This window comes from Pristis pectinata, chromosome 20, assembly GCF_009764475.1.
Source record: "Pristis pectinata isolate sPriPec2 chromosome 20, sPriPec2.1.pri, whole genome shotgun sequence".
Taxonomy (NCBI): Eukaryota; Metazoa; Chordata; class Chondrichthyes; order Rhinopristiformes; family Pristidae; genus Pristis; species Pristis pectinata.
In genome coordinates, this window is record NC_067424.1 from 36,558,484 (window position 1) to 36,576,618 (window position 18,135).

The window sequence follows — 18,135 nt, forward strand, 5'->3', positions numbered from 1 at the left end:
AGTGGTGGGAGTGTGAAACAGGCTGCCATCTGACGTGGTAAATGCAGGCTCACTCTTAAGTTTTAAGAATAAATTGGATAGATACATGGACGGGAGAGGTCTGGAGGGTTATGGACTGGGTGCAGGTCAATGGGACTAGCGGAATAAAGTTTTGGCACGGACTAGAAGGGGCGAATGGCCTGTTTTCTGTGCTGTAGCGTTCTATGGTTCTATGGTTCAATCCTGACCTCCGGTGAGTGTGGAGTTTGTCTGTTCTCCCCTCCGTGTGCTCCAATTTACCCTCACATCCCAAAGACATGCAAATTGGTAGGTTAATTGACCACTGTAAATTGCCCCTAGTACGTAGGTGGGTGGCAGAATCTGGGGGGAGATGATGAGAATGTGGGGAAAATAAAAAATGGGATTAATGCAGCATTAGTGTAAATGGGTGGTTGATGGTCAGGAGGGACTCAGTGGGTTGGAGGCCTGTTTCTGTGCTGTATCACTCTATGACTCTCTATTACTCATTAACTCTCATCCACAGTTAAAGTCATAACTGTTTCAATACGGAGTCAGCTTAGATCCATTGAGCAAATGATCTAACGTGGGCTTATTCCTGCCCTACACACCCCTCCCCAGCACACACCATTGCTCAACACACCCTCCACACCACCCTCCCCCTGCTCACCGCTCCCCTCCCCCTGTGCCCACAATGAAGGATACAATTTCCACAGACAAACAGAATGATGAAGTATATGCAGACGAGCACTCCGGGGAAGGAGGGCCCTCCGTACGCCATGATCCCATCGTTCATGACAGAATTCCAGTCCTCACCGGTAAGTATCTGCACAGAACAGAGCAGATGAGGGTTTGAACCTATATCCCACACTAGCACCATGCACAGTCAAGGATACAGCGTAAGAACATAAGAGATAGAATCAGTAGGCCATTCTGCACCTCATGCCAGACCTGCCATCTAATGAGATCATGGCTGACTTTTTACCTCAGCACTTTCCGGCACTAACGTTATTCAGAGGCTCCACAGGCCTCTTACTGAGGAAATTTCTTCCCATCTCAGCCCTGAACAGCTGAGACTGTGAAACCATCTTCTGAGGCAATGACTCCTGGTTCTAGCCTCCCCAACCAGGAGAGATATCCCTGCATCCAACCTGTTAAGCACTGTAAGGAAGGGTAGAATGGGGTGGGGGAATGTAGAGAGTGGGGGAATGGTACAGAGGGGAAAGGGCAGGGCGAGACTGGGCCAGACCAAGTTGGAGAAGGGGAGATAGGAGAGAATGGAGGGGGAAGCCTGGTGGGGGATTTGTCTATGAGTTAAGGAAGGGAAGGCAAAGGAGTGAGAGTAGAAGAGGGGAGAGGATTCGAAAGCAGGGGGCGGATAATGAGCAGTGTCAATAGGATCAAGTGTCAGAGGAGCAGAGGTCTTGGAAAAGTGGTTGAGAGAGAGGTCAGCTGAGTGTAGGGGAATGTACTGAGACTGGAGTGGGAGCTAAAGAACTGTACAGATGAAGGTGGTGGCAGGGCTGACAGTGAGTTGGATACAAGGGAGAATCATGACGTGCAAGAGCAGAGTGGGGCAGATACCTTGGGGGCACAGAGTAGGGACAGAGATGATAATTGAAGTGGGGAGGGGGCAGTTGTCAGCAGGTCAGGGCAGAGATGTGGGGTCAGGTGTGTGGAGGGTTGTGGAGCTAAATGGAGGAACCAAGGCAAAAGGTGGTAGTGGTGGAGGAGTGGGAATTGTTAAGAGCACATGGGTCTGCATTTGAAAGGGGTAGGTTTTCGATAGTCACCTGGGGAAGGGGTGAGGGTGAAGGCAAAGGCAGTGTTTCTGAATGAAAGGCAATCCCCCTGTGGACTGAAATACATTCAGAAACTTGTCTTTCTGAATGCATTTCAATCTCATCCTCTCTGCTGGCATCAGTGAGACACTGGCCGCGGGCAATGAATCGACTGCAGTGTCAGAGTACCTTGTGTGAGACATGGCAACGTCTTGTCCAGGGAGGAGTAAAGGAAACCGGGGATTCACAAGAAGAGGACCTGCCTTTATGTTGCTCCATTAACTAACTCAAATACTGAAAGTGATTTCTAATCAATGAAACAATGGAAATAGGAAATGCAGCAGCGGGATAATATTGGTCAAAAAAAATCATGGGCTCTTTTATATTCTTCTGCAAAGACAGGGCCTTAGTTTGACATTTCATCCCTACATTAGGCCAAGTGGTCTCCTCCTGTGCCATGAGGATTCTAAATTAGTACCTCCAACATTTCTACATTCCTTTAGCATTGTGCTGGTCTCCATCTCGCAATACTTTCTGGAATTGGGCCTTAACCCATAAGCTTCTCGATTAAAGGCCACCCAATGCGTTTTTAGACAGATTTGCTGTGGGGATCTGTGTGACACTTGACCTACCTGGAAGACACTCAGAAGGGCTTGAGGGAAGTTATCGAAGGTACTCCTTCGCACGTGCATGTCGTCGAAGTTAAACTTTCCACCAAACAGCTGCATTCCAAGCAGGGAAAAGATAATAATGAAGAGGAAAAGGAGGAGAAGTAAGGACGCAATGGACCGGACAGAGTTCAATAGCGATGCCACAAGGTTGCTCAATGAGGTCCAATATCTGGGCAATCAAAAGAGTGAATGAAAGAAATGGAGGAGAAAACATAGTTCCCAACACATCAGTGAAGTGCTATCCCTCCGAACGCACTGAAGTACCAAACACCACCCTGCTGATGAGTGTAAAGGACACTGCTAACCAAGTCAGGCTGGTATACAACATATCAGGGAATCTGCAAATTCCCCTGCACCCCATCCCATTTTCCTTCTTGGTGGAAGATATTACAGGTTTGGGAGACATTGTTAGGATGAGCAGACAATAGTGGGATCATCTTGTTATTAGGGCCTTTGTCCCAGCTCCTAACTAAGATGGGACATTAATTGTGTCCATTTTTCATGCTTGCTAAATAGTCACTTCAGGTTCCAGTGTATAGTGAAAGTTTGTGTGTTACTTGCAATATAATAATGTGTATGTTAATAGTGTTTGTGTGTGTGTGTGTGTGTGTGTGTGTGTGTGTGTGTGTGTGTGTGTGTGTGTGTGTGTGTGTGTATACACATGCAGGTTTTGAACTGCCACTTTCCCATCACAAGGACACAGCTTTAAACTAAATAATGGGGTAAAGAGTGCAGGTGAAGGTGAAACTTGGAAAGTTAAATGGAAAGGACAAAGTGATATGGTTAATGATGGTTGAAATGTGGCAGAAAGGGACAGAGTACATAACGGTATGTGTGCAGCAGTATTAGGGGTCAAAGTAGGGAAAAGTGGTCAGATTTAACGGTTTAATCCAGATGTTCAAAACACTAGTAACAAGATGAATGAATTGGTAGCACAACAGAAATAAGCGTTGGTCCAACACCAGACGACTGTATGGACCGTTGCCCTGCTCTCATGTTCTCATTGTCATAACTTGGCAAGCTGGAGTTTCGGATGCTGATTAGTTCAGTATGGAGTTGTCAGTGAGACAGTCATCACCTCTGCGTCCACTGACTCACAGCCATGGGCTTCTCTTTGCCCGCTATCTCCAGCAGAGCACAACCTTTGGAGCATTAGAATATGTGAGGAAGAGCAGCTGGACTCAGCCTGACCATGTCCATTTCTATGCCAGCATGACTCCTCTATCCCACCCCACTTCCTTCAGTCATGGCCTCTTGCTCTCCACAGCCTGCTAACACCCAATGAAGTCAGTGCCCCAACCTCCCTGTTCCAACTAAAGTGCTGGGAATAGGAATTCAATATGAGAACTGAATAAGTACTGTCATGCGAAGCTCACATAGGAAGGTATGGAGAGCACCTCCGGATCAATGGCCGGGCACTGCACATCTGGAACTGGAGCCAATGCTGGGCTGGGCTTTCATGGAGTGAATGTTTATGGAATTGGGAAGTTGGATTCCATAATACTTGGTACTAGATTTTCAATTTCAGGGAAGATGGTTTTATTATTTTTGATGAAGTTGAACTGTTCTCCTTTCTGTCACAAAATAACTTTAATGAACAAAAATCGTTCCCACATTCTCACATGGTCCTTTTGGAAACAGCTCTTTAGAGTCATAGAGAGAAACAGGTCCTTTGTCCCACCAAGTCCTCGCTGACAGTCAACCATCCATTTACACTAATCCACATTAATCTCATTTTTATTCTCCCCGCATCCCCATCCACTCCCCCCAGATTCCACCACTCACCTTCACACCAGGGGCAACTTAAAGCAGCTAATTAACCTACCAACCTACTCGTCTTTGGGATGTGGGGGGGAACCCGGGGACCTGGAGGAATCCCACACAGTCACAGGGAGAATGTGCAAATTCCACACGGACAGCGCCCCGGGTCAGGATCAAACCCGGATCTCTGGCGCTGCAAGGCTGCGGCTTTACTAGCTGTGTCACTGCGCCGCCCTTTATTTACTGAGCCCGAGCATTAAACAAGCACCAATGACTCATGTTGAAACAAGCATTTTTCAGTTAAGCACAAGGTGAGAATGCCTCCCTCACCTACCTCACCAATGCTCTCCACATCGGCACTTTACTCAGCGGACCTGCTCCCTGGATCTAGGATGATTAGCCTACACATATTTATTATAAATACAACCACACAACCACACCCTGACCCTTCCACAGATCATTCCTAATCTTCCAAAAGCATTTCCTGCTTTCATTTCCCATTTCCAGCATCCACAGCATTTTGCTTTTTTATTATTGTTTGGTTCCTACCTGTGGAATCACAAAAAATTTACGATGCACAAGGCCACATGGCTCGTATATCCGTGCTGGTCAAGATCATATCAACCTAACCCGATCCCAACTTCCAGCTGCACATCCAAGCACCATCTTAATGAGAGCTCCTGTCTCCAACACCATTTCAGGCAGTGAGTTCCAGCCCCTGTTTGGGGGACAATATTTTTCCTCATCACCCCTTTAATCCTTCTACCAATTACTTTAAACTAATGTCCCAGGTTTTTGACTCCCAGAGGATGAGGCCCTTCCCATTTACTTCATCTACACCTCTCATGATTTTATACAGGTCAATTAAGTCTGCCTTAGCCTCCTCTGTTCCAAAAACAAAACAACCCCACTTTATTTAATCTTTCCTCAGAGCTAAAATTTTCTAGTCCTGTTAAGATAGTCATAAATCTTATCTGCATCCTCTCCAATGCAATCACATCAAATCTGTAATGTGGTGACTAGACTATAGATAGTGCTCTAACCATGGCCTACCTAATTTTAGCACTTCTTTGCTGTCATACTGTAGCCAATAAAGGAAAGCATAATGCATGGCTTTATTTAAACCACTTTATCAGCCTTCCCTGTTAACTTTAAGGAGCAGTGGGCTTACACGCCTAGGCTCTCTGCATCTCTCGGTATCCTCCCATTTATTGTACGATGCCTTGTCTTGTTGCACCTCCCCAGATGCATTAACTCACACTTCTCAACAGTACATTTTATTTTCCACTCCTCTGCCTAACTGGCCAGACCATTGATATCTTCCTGCAGTCTGAAGCTTCTCTCTCCACTGTCAATCACATCGCCAACTTTCATTTCATGTACAAACTTCTTTATTGTGCTCCTTTCATTTAGTTCTAAACATATACCATAAACACCAAGTACCAACTGTGTGGAACCCCACAAAAAACAACTTTATAGTCACAAAAACATCCATCAACTGTGCTTCCTGTCACTGCTAATTTAGCAGCCGTTGGATCCCAAGTGCCTTTACTTTTTTTTTGATCACCATCCTTTGCGGGACCTTAGAAAAGCCTGGTTAAAAATCCACGTGGACTTCATCAAATGCAAAGCCCTCTAAGACCCAACTTGTTACTCCCTCAGAAAAATTCAGTCAAGTTAGTCAGGCATCATTCCCCAGCTTTTGTGAAGGGGGTTACAAAGTACTTAGAATTTTCTGCGCATGCTTCACCTCCACACAAAGGCTCTACTCTTTCCATAGATATCCTCTTGCTCTCTCTTTAATTAGCCAGGGAAAAAGGCAGATTATGGCGGCTGTGACCATCATTTCCACTGTTCCCTGGTTGCAGAAATGGTGAGAGAGGATTGCAGAACAGCAAATATTTACAGTACATTTGGGGCCAGCCAACTTAACTACTTTCAAAGAGGCCAAATTCTTTGAAATTTCTTCTTGCACTACATTTATTTCATCCAACGTCTTTCTCCTTGGCTACAACATCAAAATCATCCCCTCTTTTATGAAGACAACCACAAAGTATGCATTAAGAGCCTTACTGACACGGTCTGCCTCTCTGCATATGCCCTGATCTTTCCGCAGTTACTCTCTTGCTCGCTACGTAAATATAAAATGTTTGTATTTCCTTTGATTTTAACTGCCAGCATTTTTTCGTACACCTGCTTTGTTCTCCTAAATTTCCCTTTTAATTTCACCCCTGCACTCTACGTGCTCTTCTCAGCTTTTTGCAGCACTAAGGAATTGGTGTCTCACATGAGCTTATTCTCGCTGCATCTTGCCCACTACGCATTGAGTCATCCAGCAACTCCACATTTGCCAGTCACACCTGTTTACTTGGTGGGAACATGTTTCTCCTGAAGCCCGTGAATCTTCTTCTTGAATGCCCCCAATTGCTCCACACATGGTTTACCATATCAAGTAGCTGTTTCTCGTCCACTTCTGATAAATGACTTGTCAGTCTACCTCATTTTAGAACCTCAGCTCCTGTTTTATCTGTATCCACGCTAAATTTAACTGAATTACAATCACTGCCGCAAAACTGCTCTTGGACTGATAATCCTTTTCCATGTCCAGCTTCATTCCCCGAAACTAAATCCAGAATTGCCTAAACCCCCACCTCCTGTTGGGTTTGCTGTGCGCCCTCTCTGTACCTTTTACACACATTCTGAATCCCAGTTAACCCCTGGGTAAATCAAACTCCCCCATCACTGCCCTATTTACTGCACTTGTCTATTTTCTCTTCCACCTCCCCCAGACCAAGGTCTATTATACACTCCCATTGATCCCGTTGCCCCTTTTTTGTTCTTTATTTGATGATCCTCTAAAAGATCATTCTTCTCATTGCTAAAATTGCACTTTAACCTATATTGCCGCTCCTCCCCCTTTATTATCTCCCCTCCCCTCCCCCCAACGACTTGCCTAAAAACCCTGTAACCTGAAAGGTAAAACTGCCATATCTGCTTCCTTCTAAGCCATATTTCAGCGATGAGACTTCCACTTACAACCCGTCTTATTTAGTGCACTCCTTGCATTTGGGTATATAACACTCAGAACCACTGTCCCCTGCCTTCCAGACTACCATATTAATTTATTGCCTTTCATTTCCAGCCCTGCTTGCCCCCCCATTGTGAATATATTCCCAGCTTCCCATCCTCCCACCAAGGACCTCCCTCACAGCACTGGCAAACCACTCGCGCCACTTCCCCACCCATGAGGAAATTGATCCTGACCCTGTTGAGAGGCAATTCATCGCACCTTCTCTCCTTGCCAAGAACTGTTCTCAATGCCCCAGGGTTCAAAACCCCTCCTTCCTGCACCATTGCCCCAGCCATGTACTCACATTTACTAACCTATTTTAATATTCAATGTCACTTGGCACAGTGAGCAATCAAAAGGCTATCTTCTTTGAGGTCCTATTTCTTAATCTCTTTCCTGAACCCAAAAGTGTTAACTCTGTTTCTCTTTCCACAGATGCTGGCTGGCACTCCCAGCATTTTCTGTTTTTTATTACTGGACAAGATACGTCAGCTGGGCTGACTACTGATTTCAGAAGGTGCAGCATCTCCCCAGCTGCAAGGATTTGAGCACAAACAACTTAGATCTCCCTCTTCTTGTATAACTTCCAAAGTTATTATTTGTTTCTCTTTATCTTTTTTCCACCATGATCCACGAAAGGCACCACTTGACTACAGCCTCAGGCCTTCCCTTGTCTGTCCTCTTCACTTCACCTTGCCTGCTAAGGCTTAATCTCCTGGACACTACTCACTGAGGGTTCAGCGGTGGGTGATCAGCTTCAAGTTCCTGGGTGTCAACATCTCAGAGGATCTATCCTGGGCCCAACAACTGATGCAATCATGAAGAAGGCATGCCAGCGGCTCTGCTTTGTTAGGAGTTTGAGGAAATTTGGTATGTCACCAAAGATTCCTACAAATTTCTTTACATGTATGGTGGAGAGCATTCTGACTGGTTGTATCACAGCCTGGTATGGAGCCTCCAATGCACAGGATTGCAAGAGGCTGCAGAGCATTATAGACTCAGCCAGCTCCATCATGGGCACAACCCTCCCACCATTGAGGATATCTTCAAGAGGCAGTGCCTCAAGAAGGCGGCAGCCATCATTAAGGACCCTCACCATCCAGGACCATAAGGCTTTACAGCGCCAGCGACCCAGGTTCAATTCCAGCCGCTGTCTGTAAGGAGTTTGTACGTTCTCCCCGTGTCTGCGTGTGTCTCCTCCGGGTGCTCCGGTTTCCTCCCACATTCCCAAAGGCGTATGGGTTAGGAAGCTGTGGGCATGCTATGTTGACGACGGAAGCATGGCGACACTTGTGGGCTGCCCCCAGAACACTCTACGCAAAAAGATGCATTTCACTGTGTGTTTCTATATACATGTGATGTACATGTACGTCTTATCTTCCTGAAGACCCAAACTCAATGATTCAAGAACAGATCCTTCCCCTCTGCCATCAGATTTCTGAACAATCCATGAACACTACCTCATTATTCTGTTTTTTTTGCATGATTTATTTATTTTTGTAATTTATAGATTTTTAGGTCTTTGCACAGTACTGCTGCCGCAAAACAACAAATTTCACATCATGTGTCAGTGATATTAAATCTGATTCTGTGTGGGTTGAAGTACTGTTTAATGCTCCTCAGAAGCTTCATCCTGCTTCCTTGTACTTTTAATTGTTGCCACCCCTTTAAATTTATTTTACATTAGATTTTCCAGCAGTTTCATGCAAATTAGTTTTGTTGGTGAATTGAGTGTTTTTAGTTGTGAGAACCAAGAAGGACTCAGATATCAAGAGTAACTGGTTCGAGATTGCTGCAGGTTTACTACCTGTATGTTGTTCCACAAACCTGGTGATTTTGAAGATCCTCAGGAGTCGGATGCAACGGAGAACTGAAATTCCCAGCGGAGACATTACCTGCACCTCCACCAGGATGGTCTCCAGGATCCCTCCACACACCACAAAGCAGTCAAACCTGTTGAAGAGAGAGACAAAGTAGGCCTGCAGGCCCAGGCTGTACATCTTCAAGATCATCTCCACCGTGAACAAGGACAAGAGAACCTTGTTGGCAGTGTCTGCAGTACAAGAGAGAAAGAGAGAGGGTGAATGAGCGACAGGCTTGGAGGGATACTAAATTGTTGGGGGGGGGGAATATGGAAAGATTGGTGGGTATGCAGAGTGACAATAGGGCAAGAGAGAGGAGCAAAGAGTGTGATATCACAGGGAGAGGGGTGGGGGTGGAGAGATTTGTACTAACATAGGGAGAAAAACTGTGGTAGAGAGAGTTATGTTTATATTGCGAGGGAAGAGTGTGAAACTAACATGGGGAAATTGGCAGGTACAGAAAGTGATAACAAGAGTGAACGAGAGCAGGATAGAGGGGGTGATGTTAATACAGGAAGTGAGGGGGATTGAGTGATGTTTATGGCTGGGACTATTGTGAAAGCTTTTGCTTACACTGAGGTCTTTCAACCAGCAGTCTCCAGCTACAACAATTTTCATGTATTAAACCTCTGAGGCCAATTTCAGAAAGGTCCCAGGTATGTGTTATGAAAAGCACATTAAGAATGGGGATCACGAGAGCTTGAAATATGGCCTTTCGTGTCCAAAGCCGTGAATTCACTCCCTCCACACAGAAGTTGCCGCCCCCTGCATTTTCTATCCTGCTATTCTCTGAAAGCTTTGCAGCCAAGAGAGAAATTTATCCTCCTGCTGACAACTTATCCACTCCCAAAGGTGCTAAATCCCTCAATATCACCTCTGTTATAATGTGTACACCATCCAATATTTCAAACACTTCCTCATTAACTACAACATCAGCAGCATTCCCCTGGCAGATGGAGAGGAATGGACAGCGAGAGAGAGAGAGAGATATCAACACAAACAGAAGGCATAGTGGTGCCACGGTTGGCACTGCTGTCTCACAGCTCCAGCAACACAGGTTCGATCCTGACCTCTGATGCCGTCTGTGCAGAGTTTGCACATTTTCCCTGTAGCCATGTGTGTTCCAGTTTTCTCCAACATACCAATGATGTGCGAGTTAGCAGGTTAATTGGCTCCTGTAAATTGCCCTGTGTGGGTGGGTGGCAGGAGAAAGGGGGGGGGGTGCGAGGGAAGTTTCTGATGGGGATGCAAGAGGAAAAATGAGATTAGTGAAAGATCAGCACAGATGGTTGGCATGGACTTGGTAGGTGAAGGGCCTTCGTTCATGCTGTATGACTCTGACTCTAGAAGGATACCAAGTATTAACTGAGAGACAAGAATAGACTTAGATATTAACACAAGGAGTGGATTTCAGTGATCGACTTTAACTCAGAGAGGCAATATTAAAAAAGAGAGAGAGGAGAATAAAAGAGAGGATGAGATTTCCATTAGGAGAGGTGAAGTGATATTGGAGAAGTATTACACAAGTGACATTAATACACAGACAGTGATAGAGAAAGAGGAACCTTAGAAAGAATCCCACCCACATATCCACATCCACATTCAGGTTACATTTTGGATCCTTACTGAGTCTACTCTTTTCTTAGTTATCCTCTTGCTCTGTATGTAATGATAAAACATCTTTATATTTTCTTTGATTTTACTTGCTCATAAACTTTTTCATGCCCTCTTTTAATTTCACTCCTACACTTTCTATACTCTTCCAGGCTTTCTGTAATACAAAGCTTATCTGATACAAGCTTCTCTTTGTTCCTTTACTAGACCTTGTCACTCAGGTTGCTCTAGATTTGTTAAGCCTGTCCCTTCCCTCTGGGGGGGACATGATTACCCTGAAACCCTCGAATCTCTTCTCAAATGCCTCCCATTGCTCAGGGACTGATTTATCCCCAAGTACTTGGTTCCAATCCACTTGTGCTACTTCTCTGCCCAGGAAAATTAGCCTTACCTCAATTTCTGACTTTTATTATCATTTTATCTTTGTGCTTTTCAACAGCTACATTAAAGGTAATTGAATTAAAATCACTATTTCATAGATGCTCAGCCAATGCCAGCATACATTCCCTACAACTAAATCCATCTTGTTGATGCCAGAGACAGGAACAGGCATGGCAAAATAAACAGAGGGACAGGGATAGTAAGAAAGAGATTAACACAGGATGAGAGAGAGGGAGAGATAGAATTAGTACAGGGAGCAAAGATTTGGGAATGATGTTAACAAAAACAAAAAAAGAATGAGCAACAGCAATACAGCGATGGAGAGACAAAAGATAGAGCAGTAAATAAATGGGTGGGGAGTTACAGAAGGTGAAATTAACCAAAAAAAATTACAAAGAGACATGGGGGAAAGTATGTTTTATTAAGACAGAGACAGGATAATAGAGAATCAGGCTCTGAAAAAAATTATAACAACAGCAAGAGAGGTGTTTTCAGAGAGGATGATATCAGCCAAGAAACACAAAGAGAACAACATTAACATCGAGATTGGGTTATCAAGAATTGTATTAATGTGGAGGGGCCTGGGTGAAGAGAGGTGATAACATAAGTGAGATGTCGATAGAGACAATGATAATCACACAAGGCAGGCACAACAGTGTAGCGGTTAGAGTCATGCTATTACAGCGCCAGCGACCCGGGTTCAAGTTTGTATGTTCTCCCCGTGACTGCGTGGGTTTCCTCCGGGTGCTCCGGTTTCCTCCCACATTCCAAAGACTTACGGGTTAGGAAGTTGTGGGCATGCTATGTTGGCGCTGGAAGCGTGGTGACACTTGCGGGCTGCCCCCAGAACACTCTACGCAAAAAATGCTTTTCACTGTGTGTTTCGATGTACATGTGGCTAATAAAGAAATCTTATCTATCTTAAGGAAAGAAAGGGAGAGAAACAGATTGAGCCGAGGGTGAGACACAAATTGAGGCATATTTACAGATTCAGGGAAGAATGATGGCAAAGGAATGGTGGCCAGCAAAGATAATGATATTAATGGAGAAAAAGGGCTGAGAGAGGAATATTAACAGAGAGAGTGAGTGAGTGAGCATGAATGACTTTGACTCCACAGAAGTGATAAGGGGGAGAGGGGAGAGAGGGAGGGGAGAGAGGGAGGGGAGAGAGGGAGGGGAGAGGGAGGGGAGAGGGAGGGGAGAGAGGGAGGGGCGGGGAGAGAGGGAGTGGAGAGAGGGAGGGGAGAGAGGGAGGGGAGAGAGGGGAGAGAGGGGAGAGGGAGGGGAGAGAGGGAGGGGAGAGAGGGAGGGGAGAGAGGAAGAATCATATTAATATAGAGATATGGTAATTGCAACACACAACAGAGGAACAGAGTGAATGTTATTTATATAGAGACAGATACAGAGATTTAACAAGAGAGAAAGAGACAATGATACTGACACAAAGAGGAATTGCGAGAGTGTGACGATCAGAAAAGGCAGGGATAGAACAGAAAATGCTGGAAATACACAGCAGGTCACGCAGCTTCTATGGAAAGAGAAGCAGTTAACTTTTCAGGTCAATGATCTTCCATCAGACCTGGGATAGAAGGACTGGTATTAGCATATGACAAAAAGGAATTAACAGGCATAAGAGACAAAGAAAGAGAGAACAAGTGAGAGAGGGAGAAATTAACAGGGAGACGAAGAGCTGCACTGGACATTAGCAGAGGAGGTGGGATAGAGGAGTTACAATACAAGGCTAAAAGGAACAAAAGGTGCGAGTAGCATAGAAGAACACGGATGAGGAAGAGGTGATAATACAGGGAGCAGGAAAGCTGGACAGAGAAGTGAAATTATTGTATCAGAGAGTTTTGTTTACACAGGGAGAGAGTGACATCAACAGGCATGGAATGATATAGAGAGATAGTGAGGGATAGAGAGGGTGATACAAACAAAGTGGAAAGTAACAGAGAGAGTGGTATTAACAAATGGGAGCAAGAACAGATATTAGAACAGAGATAGAGGGATACTATCAGTGAGGGAGGTGCAGAGAGCAATACTAATAAAGGAGGTGGAGAGAATAATATCAAAATAAAGAGGAGATATTAATACAAGGCAAGGTATGCAGAGAGGGAGGGGGTGTGAAAGTGATATTCACATCCAATAGATGGATGGATCATGATGTGACCAGCAATAGTAATATCAACATAGAGTGGCATGGAAACAGAGCACTAACTTAACAAAGGCAGATAAAGGGAGAGAGGTAATAAAAGTGGGAATGGTGAAATTAACACTGAGAGAGAGTGAGAGCGATGAAGTACGAGATATAAAGAATGACCTTAACACAGGTGCTCGATGGAGTGATTGCAACGAACACTAGATCGAGTCATACAAAAGGAATTTGGAAAAACTTAACACATGGAAAGAGAGAGACATAGGAAATGATTACCAAAGACTTAAATGTGCTCGCTTTGGCAGCACATATACTAAAATTGGAACGATACAGAGAAGATTAGCATGATCCGTGTGCAAGGATGACACGCAAATTTGTGAAGCGTTCCATATTCTTAACCTGTCATTATATTAACAAATATGGAAAATAAAACATTTTAAAGGAAAAAATGAAAGAAAGAGTTACAGCGAGAGTGTTACGGTAACATGAAGACAGAGATAAAGGGAGTGGTTTTAATGCAGGAATATAAAGTGATAATGTCATTAACATGGAGTAAATGCACACAGAAAGGAACAGATGATGAAAGCAGCACAGAAAGAGATGGTGAGATAGATATTGACATGAAGAAGGGGTAGAGTGTGACGTTATCACAGAGAGAGACAAAGATAAAGAGTGACGTTAACACAAGGACAGCAGGATCAAGAAAGCGATTTGAATAGAAGCAAGCGTTCAACACACAAGAGTACAGTCAGTAACATTAACACAAGGAGACCCATGGAAAGTGCAACGTTAAGAGGGAGAAGCGGTGTAAAATTAAGACTGGGAAAGAATAGTATAAAAGGGGAACCTTTGAAGCCAATGCAGGTGTCCATGTCACTGGATTTGGGTGTGGGTGGAGGGGTAGGTGGTTCTATTACCCAGGATGAAGGCGTGTGGGGGTTCTCTGCGTTAGGGGTGATCAGAGAAGACTCTGTTGGTGTTGCCAGGACGTGTGATGTCATACATTCTGCTCTTACCTTGAACATCAGTCAGCCAGTTGGGTTGAAGGTGATGCTCTGAAGCTATCATTAGTGTGTTGAGGAAAACCAAGAATATCACCAGCCAGTAGAAGAAGTTAGATTTCACCAGCTCCCTGCACTTCCGCCTGAACATTGGGTTGCACCTCTGACATCGCCAGCTGCAGGAAACCAACAGAGGGCCACTCTTACTCTGTTCACTGATTCATGCAATGTGAGAAAATCTTATTTTATCAAAGAAGGTGAAGCGCTGGATCCAGCATGGTGAATATTCATGAGAACCCCTCCTCTCTCTTTCACATCTTTTGGACTGGGAGCCCATCCGGTGTCCCACACAGCAGCAGAGTCACACCAATGGAGGAAATCCTGAACTACAACTGTTCCATTCAAAGATGGATAATCGGGCCGAAAAGGTCAGCAGGGTGGGGCTGCAATCACATGTGGCCCAGACTGGATAGAGGTGGCAGATGTCACTCACAGCGGTGTCTTAATCAATCAGTGGGGATTTTAGAACAGCCTCACAACTTCCTGCTCAGCTCACAAGAAGAACTGCAGTACCATTTGACATGATAGGCTGGTCCAGAAGACTAAGTCACAAGGAATCCAAGATGCTTGGATGCTGCCCTGAGGAATGGCCAGGGCTGAACCAGCAGGTGTGCAACAAACCACAGCCTTTGTGTTAAGTGTAACTCCAGCCATTTGAGTATTTACCCCTAGTTTTCCACTGACTTCTGATTCACCGGGCTATCTTCCAATGCTGCCTTGGTGTCACAAGGCAGTCACTCTCCCCTGAGTTCCTTTATCCACATTTCCACCAAGACTGAGATGAGGTCTGGAGTTTAGAGATTCTAGCACAACTTAAACATTCATTCTCTCAGCTGAAAGCCAGCACTGCCAATGATGCAGCACTTCCTCAGTACTGCCCAGAAGTAAAAGTCTGATGATCTGTTGTTTGGAAGTCACAATGGTTCAGCATCTGGCTCACTGGGCGCTGTTTTCTTTTTCCTTTAAACTCACCAGGGATCCGTTCCCATGTTCCTTTTAAGCACACCAGGGCCCTGGTTCCCATGCTCCTTTTAAACTCATTGGGGTTTGTCTCCACCCTCCTTTTAAACTCACTACGGACCCATTTCCTCACTCCTTATAAACTCATCAGGGTTACCCACATTCCCTTTAAACTCATCTGGTTCACTGGGAAATACGTTTCTTTGTAACATCCAAAAAAGTGAATTAAAAGTGCACTGCTTTACTACTTGGAGTAAAATCCAATTGTCCAGAAAACCTTCCAGTCTGGCACCGTCGCGGGTGTCAGATTATTGCAGTGGTACTGTATTCTCATTTCCCTGAGTGGTGTTTACATCATCAGTAATCTGACTTAGGGGCAGAAGCATTACTCACTGAAGCACAGTTAACATATCAGGCTTACTTTTGTGACTTATTGTGGTTAGTTCCTAGTCCAATTTTTTTAAATTCCAAAATAAACTTTATTCATAATAAAAAACAAACTATATACAATAATAAAACAGTGCAAACCTTTACATTTGTGTATGGATCAACCATTAGTGTTACCTTTTTATAAAAACCACAGCACTGATGCCACTCGTGTGGCTCCCTGGGGGGCTACCCCAATCCCAATTTTACAATATTTAAGGGGTTTCCTCGCCTGACCCCGCCTCTCCCTCTCCAGTGGCAGAAGAACCCTAAACTGTAGTCCTTCCCCACCGAGCCCTTGCGTTGGCTGCACCCAGCTTCAGTGCGTCCCTCAGCACGTATTCCTGCAGCCTGGAATGTGCCAGTCAGCAGCATTCCCCTACGGACGTCTTATTTCTAGTCCAATGCTACAATTACATCCAATTGGAAAGAAAACAAATAAACGTCTCATAGCATTACCTCATCGGTCCTTTTTCCCCACCACCCACCGTAAAACCAGCATGAGTGCTCATTGCTGACCTTTCTAAAGTGCATGGCGAGGGTCAGGCGGTTGTTAGTCAATGCTGACTTACATGATACGTGAAAGCAGACTCATTCCCTCCATCTTGAGTAGTTCCTGAGAGCCCAGGGAGCCAGATTCATCTGATGCCAATATCCCTGCAGAAAGAGGTCGAGACACAGTCTTTTTAAGAAGTGTTAACCCTAGCTCTGTGGTTACACACTCATTTTCGAGGCAGAATATTGTGGGTTCATGTTGGATTTCAGGGGCTTGAGCACACAGTCATAGTCATACAGCATGGAAACAGGCCCTTCAGCCCAACTCGTCCATGCGACCATGGTGCTCACCACGCTAGTCCCATTTGCCTGTGTTTGGCCTATATCCCTCTAAACCCCTCCTATCCATGTACTTATCCAGTAGTCCTGACAGCCGGATGTACAAGGTTCCACACTAGAAAGACCTGCATTTACATAGCATTCCACAGCATCACCAGAGCTTCCACAAGTACTTTGAAGGGTAGTCACTGCAGTAGTGTAGCAAATACGTCACCCTATCACACAAACAGCAATAATCAGCAATGGTGATTTTGTCTGAGGATCCGTATGGCTAGAACACTGGAAGAACTGCCATATTTTTCTTCAAATAATGAACAAAGAACATAGAGCAGTGCAGCACTGGACAGGCCACTCAGCCCAAAATGTTGTGCCGATCTTGATGCCAATTTATACTAAATGTCCTCCTCCTGTGTATCATCCATATCTCTCCATTCCCTTCACATTCATGTGTCTAATGTGCCTCATGTGTCTGCTTTGGGATCTTTTAGTCATGGACTTGTACAGCATGGAAACAGGTCCTTCAGCCCATGCTGATCATCGAGCACCCATTTACACTAACCCTACTGTATACTCTTCACATTCCCATCTACTTCCCCAGATTCTACCACTCACCCATACACCAGGGGCAATTTACAGTGGCCAATTAACCTACCAACCTGCATGTCTTTAGGAGGAAACCAAAGCACCCAGAGGAAACCCATGCAGTCACAGGGAGAACGTGCAAACTCTGCTCAGACAGCAGCAGAGATCAGGTGTGAACCCAGGTCTGTTGCTGAGATGACAGCTCTGTCAGCTGCGCCACCGTGCTACTAAGTGAGCCAAGACCTCAGTTTAAAATTTACATCCAAAAGATGGCATCCCCAACAGTACGGCCCTCCCACAGTGCTGCACTGGGTCGTCAGCCTGGATGTACAAAGTAGTCATAGTTTGCAAGTGCAACATCAACAGATTGCAAAGCTTGAGAATTCAGTGTGAGGTTTTGATTTCTCAGTAAGAATTGGTTTTGAGCTTTGTGCTCAGATTTTAAATGTATTAAAGTTTAATAGCACACTGCAGAGTCACCCCACAGGTGGAAAGATTACAGACAGAGAGACAAAGGGCAATGATCAGTACATTAGGAAAGCAGGCAGATTGTGTTGGAGTCCCCTGAGTAGATCACACTCTCTAACCAGTATAAAATGTTATATAATCCACCTCTAAATGATGGAGGCAGTTCCTCAAGGGAGTAAAGTAAAACTTCAATAATCCAGCATCTCATTATACAGAAGTCCTGATGGTCTAGTGTCCGGCTGAGTCAATAGTACAGAATGAGAGCCAGGGACATAGAGTGGGAACAGGGTGTGTGGCTGGGGTGGGTCTGGGCTGTGGGCCGGATGTGTGGCTGGAGCCAGAGTCAATCCAGAATGCCTGGAGTCAGGAACGTGGGTGGGTTTGCAGTTGGAGTGAGAGTCCGGAATGCTGTTATATTTCCCACTCCCCTTACACTCACCAAATTCACTGGAAAATTTATTACACTCCTGTGTAACATGCAATGAAAATTCATTAAAAGTAGGGTCCAGGTA

At 44.9% G+C, this 18,135-nt stretch overlaps 1 protein-coding gene and 1 non-coding gene across 2 annotated transcripts in view; one reads left to right on the forward strand and one right to left on the reverse strand.

The window, feature by feature from the left end:
* LOC127581076 (voltage-dependent L-type calcium channel subunit alpha-1S-like) overlaps positions 1-18,135 on the reverse strand; it is a 136,821-nt gene that overhangs the window by 73,953 nt on the left and 44,733 nt on the right. The window contains exons 9-13 of the mRNA XM_052035146.1: positions 16,312-16,396; positions 14,309-14,469; positions 9,108-9,333; positions 2,411-2,618; positions 703-823 (exon numbers count right to left, since the gene is read on the reverse strand). Of these exons, the coding sequence (XP_051891106.1) occupies positions 703-823; positions 2,411-2,618; positions 9,108-9,333; positions 14,309-14,469; positions 16,312-16,396 (801 nt within the window). The remainder of the gene's footprint in view (positions 1-702; positions 824-2,410; positions 2,619-9,107; positions 9,334-14,308; positions 14,470-16,311; positions 16,397-18,135) is intronic.
* LOC127581078 (U6 spliceosomal RNA) lies at positions 13,582-13,688 on the forward strand. The gene has a single exon (XR_007957918.1). It is a non-coding gene; the product is annotated as a U6 spliceosomal RNA (small nuclear RNA).